The 13,664-nt window shown below is 45.1% G+C and overlaps 1 protein-coding gene across 3 annotated transcripts in view; it reads left to right on the top strand.

The window, feature by feature from the left end:
- The window catches only part of pitpnm2 (phosphatidylinositol transfer protein, membrane-associated 2), a 52,523-nt gene that overhangs the window by 22,791 nt on the left and 16,068 nt on the right, over positions 1 to 13,664 (top strand). For all 3 annotated transcript variants that reach the window (XM_085280299.1, XM_085280298.1, XM_085280300.1), the window contains 10 exons: positions 6,602 to 6,940; positions 7,132 to 7,227; positions 8,278 to 8,382; positions 9,214 to 9,272; positions 9,721 to 9,811; positions 10,605 to 10,758; positions 10,843 to 11,032; positions 11,128 to 11,247; positions 12,597 to 12,808; positions 12,892 to 13,067. In XM_085280299.1, coding sequence (XP_085136425.1) covers positions 6,602 to 6,940; positions 7,132 to 7,227; positions 8,278 to 8,382; positions 9,214 to 9,272; positions 9,721 to 9,811; positions 10,605 to 10,758; positions 10,843 to 11,032; positions 11,128 to 11,247; positions 12,597 to 12,808; positions 12,892 to 13,067 — 1,542 coding nt within the window. The remainder of the gene's footprint in view (positions 1 to 6,601; positions 6,941 to 7,131; positions 7,228 to 8,277; positions 8,383 to 9,213; positions 9,273 to 9,720; positions 9,812 to 10,604; positions 10,759 to 10,842; positions 11,033 to 11,127; positions 11,248 to 12,596; positions 12,809 to 12,891; positions 13,068 to 13,664) is intronic.

Raw genomic sequence — 13,664 nt, 5'->3', positions numbered from 1 at the left:
CGCGCGCGAGGCAACGGCGGCGACGCGGAAACAGTTCAGGAGGCCGACCGCGCGGACGGCAGCGGCGGCCCTCCAGTCCCAGGCGTGCCGGCCATGGCCCGGTGGGCGCAGGGCCAGACGAGGCAGCTGATGAGGATGCTGGACCAGACGAGGCAGCTGATGAGGATGCTGGACCAGACGAGGCAGCTGATGAGGATGCTGGACCAGACGAGGCAGCTGATGAGGATGCTGGACCAGACGAGGCAGCTGATGAGGATGCTGGACCAGACGAGGCAGCTGATGAGGATGCTGGACCAGACGAGGCAGCTGATGAGGATGCTGGACCAGACGAGGCAGCTGATGAGGATGCTGGACCAGACGAGGCAGCTGATGAGGATGCTGGACCAGACGAGGCAGCTGATGAGGATGCTGGACCAGACGAGGCAGCTGATGAGGATGCTGGACCAGACGAGGCAGCTGATGAGGATGCTGGACCAGACGAGGCAGCTGATGAGGATGCTGGACCAGACGAGGCAGCTGATGAGGATGCTGGACCAGACGAGGCAGCTGATGAGGATGCTGGACCAGACGAGGCAGCTGAAGAGGAGGCTGCGGCAGACGAAGACTCGGAGGCCGGGCCAGGCGAGGTTGCAGATGGCGGCTGGACAGGCTCCTCGGGCCCTCCAGCTGATGCGGCGTGAGGCTGAACGGGCCCCTCGGACCCTCCAGCGGAGACAGGAGGCTGAACGGGCCCCTCGGACCCTCCAGCGGAGACAGGAGGCTGAACGGGCCCCTCGGACCCTCCAGCGGAGACAGGAGGCTGAACGGGCCCCTCGGACCCTCCAGCGGAGACAAGGAGGTGCTGGCCGGGCTCACTGGAACCCCCAGCGGACGAGGTAGATGGCGGCGTGGGAGCCGCGGAGTCCTGGATGAGCTCATCCGAGCTTCCAGCAGGAGCTGATGTAGAGCCAGAGAGGTTTGGGACCCCTGGCTGAATGTTAAGCCGAACAGAAGACCGTATTGCTGTCGGGGACTGGGCCAATGGTTCAGGTGCGAGCTGAGCTGCTGGACACACGGGGACCTGAGCTGCTGGACACACGGGGACCTGAGCTGCTGGACACACGGGGACCTGAGCTGCTGGACACACGGGGACCTGAGCTGCTGGACACACGGGGACCTGAGCTGCTGGACACACGGGGACCTGAGCTGCTGGACACACGGGGACCTGAGCTGCTGGACACACGGGGACCTGAGCTGCTGGACACACGGGGACCTGAGCTGCTGGACACACGGGGACCTGAGCTGCTGGACACACGGGGACCTGAGCTGCTGGACACACGGGGACCTGAGCTGCTGGACACACGGGGACCTGAGCTGCTGGACACACGGGGACCTGAGCTGCTGGACACACGGGGACCTGAGCTGCTGGACACACGGGGACCTGAGCTGCTGGACACACGGGGACCTGAGCTGCTGGACACACGGGGACCTGAGCTGCTGGACACACGGGGACCTGAGCTGCTGGACACACGGGGACCTGAGCTGCTGACGGTGGAGGAGTAAACGACTGCACAGGGGACTGAACTGATGTCTGTAGTAACGGTGGTGGTGAGAGTGGAGTAGGAGTAGATGACTTCACAGGAGAATGAACCAGAGGTAGTGATGGTTGTGGTGCTGGTGGTTGAGTGGGTGACTGTGCTAAAGGGGACTGCACTGGAGACTGCACTGGAGACTGCACTGGAGACTGCACTGGAGACTGCACTGGAGACTGCACTGGAGACTGCACTGGAGACTGCACTGGAGACTGCACTGGAGACTGCACTGGAGACTGCACTGGAGACTGCACTGGAGACTGCACTGGAGACTGCACTGGAGACTGCACTGGAGACTGCACTGGAGACTGCACTGGAGACTGCACTGGAGACTGCACTGGAGACTGCACTGGAGACTGCACTGGAGACTGCACTGGAGACTGCACTGGAGACTGCACTGGAGACTGCACTGGAGACTGCACTGGGGACACTGGAGACTGCACTGGGGACACTGGAGACTGCACTGGGGACACTGGAGACTGCACTGGGGACACTGGAGACTGCACTGGGGACACTGGAGACTGCAGTGATGGTTGTAGTGGAGGTGTAACGGGTGAAGGAGTGGCTGAAGTGGGAGCTAACTGAACTGAGGGTGGCTGCGAGGGAGCTAACTGAACTGAGGGTGGCTGCGAGGGAGCTAACTGAACTGAGGGTGGCTGCGAGGGAGCTAACTGAACTGAGGGTGGCTGCGAGGGAGCTAACTGAACTGAGGGTGGCTGCGAGGGAGCTAACTGAACTGAGGGTGGCTGCGAGGGAGCTAACTGAACTGAGGGTGGCTGCGAGGGAGCTAACTGAACTGAGGGTGGCTGCGAGGGAGCTAACTGAACTGAGGGTGGCGGCGAGGGAGCTAACGGAGCTGTCGATAAGGCTGATGATTCCTCTACCAACTGAGCTATTGACTGGGCTAGGGATTGAAATAAGGTTTGTAGGAAGTCAGGCTGTGGATGTGACTGTGCTATGGGAAGCGAGGCTGAATGTGGTGGAGGTGGCGACTGAGCTTCGGGCCGGGCGGCTAACAGAGATTCATGGCGAGTCACTCCTGGCAACTCTGTAGGCCTTAAGCTGTCCATGTTAGGAGTAGCCGTCTCTAAAACAGTCACAGCACAGGAAGATCCAGGTTTAGCAGAGTCAGTAATACCGAGCACAAAGGGATCCGTTGCGGACACAGGAGCATTCACACAAACGGTTTCTAAATATATAGGTTGGAGAGCAGAATATTGTCCGAGTTGGTCCGACTTGGAAGTGGCATGGAAGAAACAGTTAGTGTCACTCACCACCGGAGTTTGCTCAGAAACGTTAGGGCGGCGGCGGCGTGAGCGCCGTTTTCGCCGAGAGGGGGGAGGAGATGAGCCGGGCCGCGAATCCTCCAGCGGACCGGGCTGAACGTCCTCCGACCCCTCACACTGGAGAGGCAGCTCCGGGCGGACGCCTACGGTGGAAACAAGGAAGTCCCGGATGTGGGGGTGCAGCGCGCCGAACAGCCACGGGAGTCCGGACACCATCCGCTGTAGACGGGCGGCTACGACCTCCCGGTGTTCGTCTCCTGGCAGCGCCTCCCACTCCTGACAGTGGTACTCCACCGTATAGATCAAATCCTCCCGGAGCTCAGCGGAGGGGTTGTGAGTTGCTGGGTCCATTACTGGTGACGTCGTACTGTCATGAATCGCCGTGCGGCAGGCAGGAGTAGGACCCAAAATGCAGGACTCACAGGCACGAGGGGATGAACTCAAAACTCAGCTTTATTCGCTGGCAGAACAAATATACAAACTAAACTAAACTGGGAACCACAAACTAAGAATTCACAGAGAGACACAGGGAGATCCACACACGGCATGAGGGACGACGTCACACTGAACAGAGGGAGACGCAGACAGAAATACACAGAGGGTTAACGAGGGAAGTGGGAACACACGGGGAACACAGGTGACACTGATAATCATAACGAGACAGGGCGGGGTGAACTGAACACTGACGGGAGAGGTGAAACAGGAAGTACAGGAGGAGAGAGAGCACGAGTAGAACACCAACGTAACAGGCAGGGGAGACATGGAATAAACACGAAAGGGGACGAGGGCTCATAAATACATAGAGGGCACACAGGGGGAAGAGAGAGCACGGGGAGAACTTAGACATAATGGGCAGGGGAAGCATGGAATAAAATACAAACATACAAGGAAACTAAGAACACTGGGCCAACATGGCCCAGGACCATGACAATGAGACAGTAAACTTTGACATTTAAAGTATTCAGCTCTCAGAATAAACAGCAGGATCAAAAATTTACTCAATGTTAAAATAATAAACCTGAGTTATACTTGAGTTAATTTAGCGTTTTACTGCTATGTTTTTTATAGTCTTTTTATGTCACCGTTGGATTATTTTCCTTTATTAACATCTCTGACTGGGGCAGGTGACATGATAAAGGAGATCATTTTGTGTGGAAGAGGAGTTATATGACTCGTGAAATGTCCCTTTTATGTGAGCATGCACAGAATATGAAGCAAAAAGCCTGGTTTAGGAAAGAAAGTGATGACCGCTGGTGTGATACACCAATTACTTGTGAGACATATTATCTCTGACAGAGTTTTGAGGGTTTCTTTTAACCCAGCTAGCACAAAGAAAGCCGAGCTCTGTTGGGCTGTGTATAGACCTCATAGACTTCACACACCTATTAAGGTAATCTGATAGAGGAAAAGGAAATTGCTGGGTCTGCGCTTCCACAGGCCCGCTGGTTTAGAGACTTATTCCCGTTAACGAAGCAAGATGAACAGCTTAACCGGTTTTTCACATGCTATAGCAAGGGAAGGATCTCAGAGCAGCCCTTCTGCCCTCGGTGTCAGACCACTTTGAAGAACCATCACCCCACAGCAGCCTTTTATTTCTGTGACACACAGTTTACACAAACACCCATTGTAAAACCCGCCTATGGTGCATCATAAACCCTAAGGCATTGAGTGTGTATGTGTATGTAAGTGCGTCTGTGTATGTGTATTCATGTGCATGTGAGTGTGTGTGTCTGTGTTTGTGTGACCTCCTGCTCACCAAAAGGGTCATAAAGGCAGGAAGTTTACTAAATAAGAAAACAGAACCCTCACATAGGATGTGTCCCTATAATAAATGTCTTTAATCATACAGTTTGAACCACGATTTACAAATTTAAGTAACACAATGACAACATTTAACAATTTCAACCTAACAGAAATACACACAGACCAGGCACTTAGATATACACAGTATGCAGCTAATCACGTGAGGAGGACGCAGAAGAGCTGACACAAAAGACAAGCCTCACAACAACACAAGTCAGAAAGTCAAAAACAAAATGTAGTCTGTGTCACGGCGGTGGAATGGACTCAGGCGCAGACGGAGAAAGCACGCTTCAAACAGTTCTTTATTAATCACACTGGTGCGCTATATATACGTGAAGGGGGGGAAACACCAGGGTCCCGGGGGTCAACAGGTTAGGGAAACACACGCCTTCATACTCGCTCCACTCCTTGTCCACACAATCTCCACACAAGCAGCTCCACTCTCACGCACGGGGTCCAGGGGTCACGAATGAGGGCAGATCCAGATAAACCTATTTACAGAGATGAGGATTAAGCCAAGGCAAGCACGGGAACAACAGAATCACTATAGAGACGGGCAATACTAACGAGAGTTACTCAATATTCCAGCGACAAGTAGCTCAGAGCCCCTGCCTTAAGAAGAGCCAGAGATCAACTGCAAATCACCGGTGATCAGCTGCAGGTGCGTAGGCCAAGGGCGGGAGCCCAATCTGAGCCCCGCCCAGGCAGACAGGCAAGAGAGAGAGAGAGCAAAACAACAAACACTTCCCATATGGAAAAGAAATAGTAAAAGCATATATGTGAATGAACCAAGTTAAAATAGAAGGAAGTGTCGAAGAAAAACTAATAAAAATGCAAACGATACCTGGTGTAGAAAGTGTCAGAGAGGCAGGAGCAGAGAGAGGTTACTGGCTTCTCGAGATAACAGAGCAGGCTGGATTAATTTCCTGCCTGTGTTGGTGTGTTTCTGTTTTATTGCTGTGATCTAAGACTGTTTATACACTTTCACGGCCCTCAGGATGCTGCCTCACAGCATTTTACTTCCAGACTAGCGAAGCAGCGGCTGCTCTATCTTCATGATATTCTCACTCAGTGGTCCAATCAACACATCTTCAATCACAAAATGTGATTTTCCTCTGTGACTCTCCCGTTTCAGCCTTTCACTGAACGTTATGTTTATGCTAATGTTATCTGCACTTGTTTACTGGGCTTCTGCCCTAAAATATTCACAGGGTCTTCATCTGCATCTCCCCTGATTCATGAATACTATCACACACCAGCTCCAAGACACATGGCCTTTTTAAACTGTGCCTAACAGGTGTTTGAGTTGCATAATATGCTCAACTTTTTTCATCCTTATTCTGAGTGTGTATACATGGAGTTAAATTGCTTTTGACACACCAATCCTGACTTCTGTTTATATAAATGAAAACTGAAAAAAAACCAGAGGCCAGGATTGGTCTGTCAAAAGCAATTTAACTCCATGTATACACACTCAAAATAAGGATGAAGAAAGTTAAGCATATTATGCAACTCAAACAACTGTTAGGCACAGTTTAAAAAGATATGGCTGTTGAGTTTTTAAATTTATGCACATGTATAAATTGAAAAACGTGACTGTCATAATGATATGAGTGGCGATAAAACACTTTATGGTGAGTTTCAACTGACTGGTTAATTATAAAGTCATCACCTAACTGTTCTTGTTCTCCATCACTGCTCTCTTTCCAAAAAAAAGAGTAAAGATCACTTATATTTCAAAAAAGCAGTAAAAAAAAAAATCAACTAAATCAAGATGAAGACACAACACAAACCTATAACAAATAGCTGACAGAGAATCGTAAATACCTGAAGAAAGTAAATTGGATTTATAATGATACGGATATTAAGCTAATCCACTTTTGTAGATTTGAGCCCTTAAAATAATTCATTAGCGCTAAATTTTGGTTGCTGTTCCTGCAGGCCTTCGTAAAGTCATGGTTCGAGCCCACCGACAGGCGTGGTGCTGGCAGGACGAGTGGTATGGCCTGACTATCGAGGACATCAGGCAGCTGGAGCTGGAGACCCAGCTGGCCTTAGCAAAGAAGATGGCCCAATACAGCCTGAATGATGGAGGGGGAACAGAAGCCAACAACTCCTTCATTAGCCAAGAGCAGGAGCAGGGAGCAGAGACAGTGGGCTCGACTGCAGAGGCAGAAGGAGCAGGAGGGAAGCTTGGAGATTCACTTGAGACAAGAGGGGAGCTCACAAAACAATGGTCAACATCCTCTAGATCCTCCAATAGGTCATCAAAGCGAGGAGGTGAGGATGTCCTTCTGATTTTTGTGTGTTTCACTGGCTTTTACCACAGTCTGTGGTACAATATTTGTATTGATATACCTTGAATTACAGTGTGACTGTTGACATGAGTGCAAGTACTTATTTAAAATATTGGTCATGCCATAATTTTAGGTAACGCTGTAATACACCAATGTTAATCTTTGTTTGTACAGGAAGTCCATCTCATCAGAGCATTTCAGAGTGGAGGATGCAGAGCATTGCCCGGGACTCTGAGGACAGCACAGATGATGAGTTCTTTGATGCTCATGGTAAAGATCAGCAGAATAAAACACATTATAAACAGCTCACGAGCCAATGAATTTATTCAGTATTGTACCCATGCACAAGAAAGATTTTTGCATTTCAGCAGTTCCCACAGATTCAATTTAGTATTTGGACATTATCTTGAAAGATGAATTGATGTGTTTTCATATCTGTGTGTCTTTGGGATGATAAATATTAACAATGGAGAAACTCAAGGTTGTTAATCCTGCTTGCTTCTTTTAATGTTCTCGTTTATCCCTGTGGGTATTTATCCTTAAGAATGAATGCTGAAATGTTAATTAATGAATGTTATTAAAGTTGAAGCCAGAGAAATTATTCTGCCAGACAGAGTCTCACAAATTAATTTTTAAATGTCTTAACTTGCTTATTATATTAGTTTTTAGAATGAATTTATTAGCAATGTGTGATTTCTGAGAAAAAGGTATAATAATTTGTGCCAACAGCTTGTTACTGCGCACTAATGCCATATACACGGTCACTTTATTAGGTACACCTGTTTTTGTGTTTCTGGAGTATCCAAACACATTTTTTATGAGAAAAATTGTAATTCTCAAATGAATGTGTTAGACTTCATTAGATCGATCGCCTTCTAGTTTCTGGAAAAACTTGTGTATTTACCATGTTGCTAAAATCAATTCCATCCCTAACCGTACCCATAAACCTGGAGGGTTAGGGGGTAAATTCAGAAACCTTCACATGCCTGTCTGAAGGTCCTGCCTAGTGAATGTGAATGCAAACAAAAGTGCCTACATTTTTCTCAGTACTGGGTGTGATGGAATAACAATGACCTTTGAAAGAGGACTTTGCAAGCACATCTTTAAAAAAGACCTCTGGAGACTTTGAGGAGGTTTGAGGTTTCAGGGGAACCAGCCTTTAGAGAACCATAATAGACAGACTGATTTTTCAAAGAGTGCATAAACAGGAGTCACCTTTGATGTAATTTAGGTTATTTAATCTGTGTTATGAGGCTGACTGCTTTGATCAGATCAGTGAAGTGTCTCCATTATATTAAAATCCCTCTGTGTATCTTGCAGAGGACTTTTCTGATAATGAAGACATGTTTTCCAAGGAAATCACCAAGTGGAGCTCAAATGATCTGATGGACAAAATAGAAACAATAGAAGTGGATGAAGGACAAGGTAAGTGACTGCCTCACTCTTAATCTTATGCTTTTGTGTACCAAAACAAAACAAGAAAACACTGGGCTTCATTTACTGATATACATAAAGTCCTGAAAGAGATGCACCTACCAATTTTGTTCTTATCATCTTGTGTGCATTAAGGAAAATTATCTTGTATTGAAAGGTGTTATTCTCAATGAGAAGCATGCCTACTAAAGCACAAATCAAAAAGATTTCAAAAGTGAAGAACTGAAACATTAGTGTTCCATGTGGATGAGGCACAGAAGTGTTTCCTGTGAAGTGACAAAGGGGCTGTAATAACCAGGAGTTGGATGTTTTCCCCCTGAGATAGGGACTGTGGGTCACTTAAGAGTAAGAAAGGTTTGACATTTAAATCCATGCCAAGAAAACTAGGAAAAAAAGAAGGAAGAAAAAGAAAAAAAGACCAGAAAAAAGAAGGAAGACAAGGCCTACGTGACCAGCATGACAGCAGTTACATCAGACTGACGGCAATTACTGGGCAAACATCCAAACGGAAAGCTTATGGACACACACAGTTTAAGATTTATGTCTATGCACTTTTTGTGAACTCAGACTGTATATCGAAGATGGACCATGACATCACCCACTGGTTGGTGGGCTACAAACATTTTGAATCCCTCGACCATTGCCATCATGTTTTATGTATTTATTTTTCTCATTTTTCTCACCCCGCAGAGTGAACAGTGCCACAGTTTACTCTGTTTGTAAATGAAGCCCAGTGTATCCTGAGGACTACAGGACTCAGAATTTATAGTTTAGGCCATCTCTTCTGTCATCAGTGATGAAGTCCATAATTTGTTTTCACAGAAACCTTGTACCAGGAGTCAGTCGGGGAGTATGCCGTCAATGTGGAGACACAGATAGAGGTGCCATTTTTTTCAGTGTTCTTGCATTTAATTCCTGTCTTTCTTACACCGACACCTATAATTAAAGGGCTTGTAGATGGTACTGTTCCTTCTACATTATAACGCCAGTGAAGTGAAACTAGAATCCAAAATAAAACTTGACCCTAGAATTTAACTTCAGGAGTGACATTTAAGATTTTTCCTCCTCTTGTCCAGTGTTGTGTCCTTAAAAGGGGAAAACCTGGTTAGGGTTTCTTTTTTCTCTTCAAAATGAAATGTAAATGTAGCTAGCTCACCACTGGTCTTCTCTAGTGCAAAGTGTTTAGACTTTATTTGATTATTTTGAACTCATAGCTCATTTAAGTCCTTTTAAGTACTGCTTGCAGTGTTTTCCTTTACTCCCTTTTGCCTCTATCCCTATCAGCCCACCTTTATTTTCCTGCTTTTTTCCTGTTTCTCTTACCTGCAGGATTGTTCATCTCAGCAGTGTGTACAGCCTTCCAAAATTCATGTCCTCATTTTGGTCCTGCATGGAGGCAACATACTGGACACTGGCTCTGGTACAGTCAAACCTTCAAAATTCTTCCCACAATCCAACTAACTACTAAGTTCATTATAGATTACATTATAGACTATTTTTGGATTAACTGATTGTTTAGTACAAGAGTGAAAATAATAAGAATACATTCTTAAAGCTAAAATTAGCATAGTTAAGTTTTCATTTTTCTGTGATAAAAATATCATTTACATCAATATAATAATAATTAGAAGAAAAAAGGAAATTAATTTATTATCAAAAAAATTCAACCATTATTAAATTTGATCAAGGATAGAAAAGATTGAAAAATGATTTTTTTTTCATACTAAATACCAGGTGATAGGATCTCTTAAAGCCTTATAAAGTTTTCAAATGAAATAATCTAAGCACAAAGACATTAATGGCTAGATACATTTCATACAGTCATAGAAAAAATAACAACAATTATCTACCAGGATATTTACAGGAAATAATTTTACACTATAAAATATGTAATTTTAAAGAAAACAAAAACAACTAACTAATGAAAAGCAGTTCGTTTTTAGCTAGGTCAAATAGTTAAAACAAACAACATGTGAAAAGTGAATTAAAACAAAATTATAGTGGCTAGTTATGATTAGCTAAGACTAGGAAAGTGTTATATATGTTATATGTATATTTATTTAAATGAGCGAGCCCCCACCAGTAACACAATCGGTATAGGAGATGTTCATTTATGCAGTACAGTAAGTCTTTTAATTTTCAAACAAATGTGCAAGGCCTTATGATTGTGTTTCATGGCAATGATTAATAATGAGCCTTTGCTTTTCTTGAAGGAGAACAGAACAGCAAACAGGGAGATGTAAACACGCTAAGTGGAGCTTTTGAGGCTGTGATGAGGGTCCATTACCCTTCAGCACTGGGCCGCATTGCCATTCGAATGGTACCCTGCCCTGCTGTGTGTGTCGAAGCATTCTCGCTTGTGTCCAAGTGAGCAAGCAGCATTTTAATAACATGCTGTCATACACGTGCAAGCTGATTATAGACATAAAGCCACTTCTCTCTGCTCTGCAGTCTTAGCCCCTACAGCTACGATGAGAGCTGTCTATCCAGCAGTCAGGACCACATTCCGCTGGCTGCGCTTCCTCTTCTGGCTACTTCTGCACCACAGTACCAAGATGCCGTGGCAACCGTCATCTTACGAGCCAATCAGGTGTACAGCGACTTCATCAGATCTTTGGAAGGAGCTTCTTTTAATGGCCAGGTTGGGTTTCTGTTTTTTTGGATTGGCACTGCTTGTACAGATAACGCTGATTTAGTGTGCATACTCATGTTTTTGTGCTTTGCTTTATAATACAGGTGTGTGTTATTGGGGACTGTGTTGGGGGTATTCTGGGCTTTGATGCGCTGTGCAGCAGTTCTGTGACGGTATCAGAAAGCCAAAACAGCAGCAGACGGGGCAGTGCCATTAGTGTCCAGGTATCAACTTAAATTCTCTGATGACATACCAAGCTGTTGATACCGTAGACCGTATATAAAAGATGGATGTAGCTTCTGGGTCTAAAAAAGGAAACTAATGCTGAAGTCTTAAAAAGTCTTAAAAAAAACAAAAACTGCCGATGTACATTATGGTCCCCACTGGTGTCAAGAAGGACTGTTCAGTGTCTCTCGGTTTATCGGTCAGCTTCACTCCTTCTTAGTTATTTTTAGGTTCAGTAGCTCAGATGCCGATGGCTAAAATGCTTAGCTAAAGACAATGTAATGTAACAGTGGCTACATCCATCTTTTATATACAGTCCATTGTTGATACCAGAAACTGTGTTTAGCTATGCTAAAATACGTGGAAAACTAGCCAACATGTTCAATGCATTGCATTCTTGCATTCAACTCCATCCTTGCTTTATATGAACTTGTCTGACAATTTTCATTTGTGTATGTCCATGAGTGCGCAATGGTGTGACTTATTCTGTTTTTACTGTAAGCGATATGTTGTCAAATGCAGTACAGTGTGCTAAATGTGACCCTTGGGGGGAAATATATGAAGAAAATGTGTACATTAGATGTAACAAGACTCTGAAGCCATGCTAGTGGGTCTGCATGGCAAGACAATACACAGTGTGGCACAGCGGTGCCTGGAACTGAATGGTAAACTAGAGCAGCCTAGTTTAGCATATTCTAATGTATTACATCTATTAGTAGGTAATACATACAAAGTGGAAGTAATGCAGTGATGTATGACATCAGTTTTGGAGGTGCATGTTCTGGTCATAAACCCAGTTAAAATTACAATTCATACAATTTCAGCCTTGCATGAAGAAAAGGTAAAGAGTTATCACAGATCTTATGTCACATTTAAAGGGTACTGAGGCAATTTTTGATATCCGTACAGGTGAAGTTAAAGCAAAATCTTGTAGTTGTCTTTCAAGTGCAATGATCTTGTAACTGTAAAAGCTAAACCATCCTTAATTTTTTAAAACATAAACAATCAGCAATTTAAAAATAAATGGGCTTCACATTGCAGGTGCAGCTCACTATGGTAACATGTTTTTCTGCTGGTCTCATTTATGCTAGACAAAGACTCTGGATATTTCTTTTTCTGAGGCATCTCAAGACTATGAATGTTGGTGCAAATTTTTATTACCATTCACCTGATAGTTGCCAAATTATAGTGAGTATAGTCCTGACAAACTAACCTACAGTTTGAGAGTGCTATCCATAAAACTATAAGGCTATTACAAACACCTAAGTCATTCCAAGAAAACTAAAGACTTGTGGGAATAATTTCAATCACACATTTGACAGTATCCTCTTTCATCCCTCTCTCTCAGGACACAGAACTTCTTTCTCCTGGTATCGTCATAAACAGTGTCTCTTCTTCCTCGCCATCCCTCGAAGGAAGCCGCCATCTCAGCCGCAGCAACATTGACATCCCTCACTGCTCTGGGCCTGACGACCCCAAGAAGCAGCTTCCACGCAAACGCAGCGACTCCTCCACGTACGAGCTGGACACCATCAAACACCACCAAGCCTTCCTCACTAGGTGAGACACAGAACTTAAAACAAATGCCACAAATCCTTCAAAGATTTCTTCTAATGTGTTATATTTTGTTTCTTTCTGGGCAGCCTTCACGCCAGCGTTCTCCACAGAGAGGCTGGATCCCGGCGTTCCAGCAACAGCACCATGTTGGAGGGAGGATCTCTGGGGAAGTTCGAATTTGAAGTGACTGACTTCTTCCTGTTCGGCTCTCCACTCGGGCTCGTGCTTGCACTGAGGAAGACTGTGGTGCCCACTCTGGATGGTGGGGAAGGATTTTCTCCCTTTTTATGCTCCTATCATTTATTTTGCCGTTGGTCTAATTTGATGTTCGTCACAGGTCAAAGCAGGAAGTGGTTATTTGTAGCACTTTGTGTTTCTTCCTGTGTGAAATGCATGTCTCCAGCAGCTGGGAGGCAGGTGTCAGAGGTTAGAAGTCATGCTTTTGATCTCAAAGGCTGAAAAAGAGAAATATGTGATAGAAGTGCTTACACAGCCACAAGTCTGACTGCACTGTGTCCTTTGAGGTTTTAAAGAAACAGATTACTGACCTGCAGCTGTTGGCTTAACATGTGGACTTTAAAAAAAAAAGAAAAAAGGAAATCATTACAGTTGCTGTCGGATGTTTAGTTTCATTTCTTTGTTTACACAGCCATTTATTTCTCATGGTTTTCCAAAGTAATATCGGAATAACTTTAAAACGTTCAATATTAGGAAAATAAGTTGTTGGTAGATGCAGTTTTATCGGTCTCTTATACTGATAAAATACATAAAGAGTCAAATATTTTTGTGCTGCTTGCCTTGAAAATGTCCTGGAATTACCACTGGTGAGGATATTCTTATCTATCACCTAAATAACATG

This window comes from Mchenga conophoros, linkage group LG7, assembly GCF_057382185.1.
Source record: "Mchenga conophoros isolate Kocher_MC1m ecotype Shallow Benthic linkage group LG7, M_conophoros_male_GT1.1, whole genome shotgun sequence".
Classification (NCBI taxonomy): Eukaryota; Metazoa; Chordata; class Actinopteri; order Cichliformes; family Cichlidae; genus Mchenga; species Mchenga conophoros.
The sequence above is the reverse complement of the archived record's forward strand: the minus strand, read 5'-3'. Positions and strand labels throughout refer to the sequence as shown.